Source organism: Monoraphidium neglectum, assembly GCF_000611645.1.
Source record: "Monoraphidium neglectum strain SAG 48.87 unplaced genomic scaffold scaffold04523, whole genome shotgun sequence".
Taxonomy (NCBI): Eukaryota; Viridiplantae; Chlorophyta; class Chlorophyceae; order Sphaeropleales; family Selenastraceae; genus Monoraphidium; species Monoraphidium neglectum.
The window spans coordinates 969-1,934 of record NW_014009106.1 but is presented as its reverse complement, the minus strand read 5'-3'; the positions used below and the strand labels follow the sequence as shown (position 1 = coordinate 1,934).

Genomic DNA, 966 nt, shown 5'->3' with positions numbered 1-966 from the left:
CCGCCCCTCCCCCACCTCCCCCTGCAGCCGCGGCCCCCCGCCGCCGCCGCCGACCCATCCGCCGTCGCGCTGCCGCGCCCCCTCGCGCCCCCGCTGCTGCTGCTGCTGCCGCTGCCCCTGCTGCCGCCGCTGCGGGCCGTCGCCTCTTTCAGCGGCCCCGGGCCCCGCCTCGAGAGCTGCCGCGTAAATCTCGTACACGCTGCCGCCCTCCTCCTCCGCCTCTGGCGCGCCCTGGTCAAACACGATGCCTGCGGGAGTTTGACCGGCGCGGGAGGGTCGGGAGCGTTCAGCGGGGCGCTGGCGAGGGCTATTCTGCCGGGGGTGGCGGAGATGATGGTGACTAACGCGACAATTCATATGACGGGTTGAGTGACCCGCCCGTCAGCGGCGCGCCTGCCCTGGCTTGCATGGCGCCGCCGTGCTCGTCAAGACCCCGCTCCCCTCCTGAGCGTGAGGACAGGCCGGGCCGCAGCCCGTCTCTCGGGCCGCGGCCCGCTGACGCTGCTTGGAGGCTGAAGGCCGTGCAAGGGCTGCTCCCTGCGCGCCGCCGCCCTACGTGGCCCGTGCGAAAGACGTCTTAAAAAGCAGCGCCCCGCGTACGTGCGCGTGCCTCACCGTCCCCGGGCTTGACGGGCGCCAGGAGCTCGACGACCACCCCCCCGCGCCGCGTGACGCGCGACACGCGGCCGAGGCACACGCCGCGGTGGCGCGGGGCGCGGCCGCGGACCAGGCGCTGGTGCCTCACACCCTCCAAAAAGCCGGGGGTCAGCCCGCCGTGCTCCTCGTCCTGCCCCCGGGCAAACACCTGGCTCAGGTCCAATAGCATGCGCCGCCGTTCCTCATCTGTCTGTGCCCCCTGCCGCTGCCCCTGCTGCCGCTTCCAGGGGGAAACGCCCGCAGCGGGAGAAGGGGCCAGCCCATCTCCAGCCGCTGCTGCCGGCGGCCCCTGGACGGCTGTGGCGGGGG

The 966-nt window shown here is 74.3% G+C and overlaps 1 protein-coding gene across 1 annotated transcript in view; it reads right to left on the bottom strand.

The window, feature by feature from the left end:
* Positions 1–826, bottom strand: part of MNEG_14485 (putative protease) — a gene marked incomplete at both ends in the record, with an annotated part of 3,800 nt that extends 2,974 nt beyond the window's left edge. The window contains 2 exons of the mRNA XM_014037043.1: positions 16–248; positions 616–826. Coding sequence (XP_013892497.1) covers positions 16–248; positions 616–826 — 444 coding nt within the window. The remainder of the gene's footprint in view (positions 1–15; positions 249–615) is intronic.
* Positions 827–966: the final 140 nt, after the last annotated feature.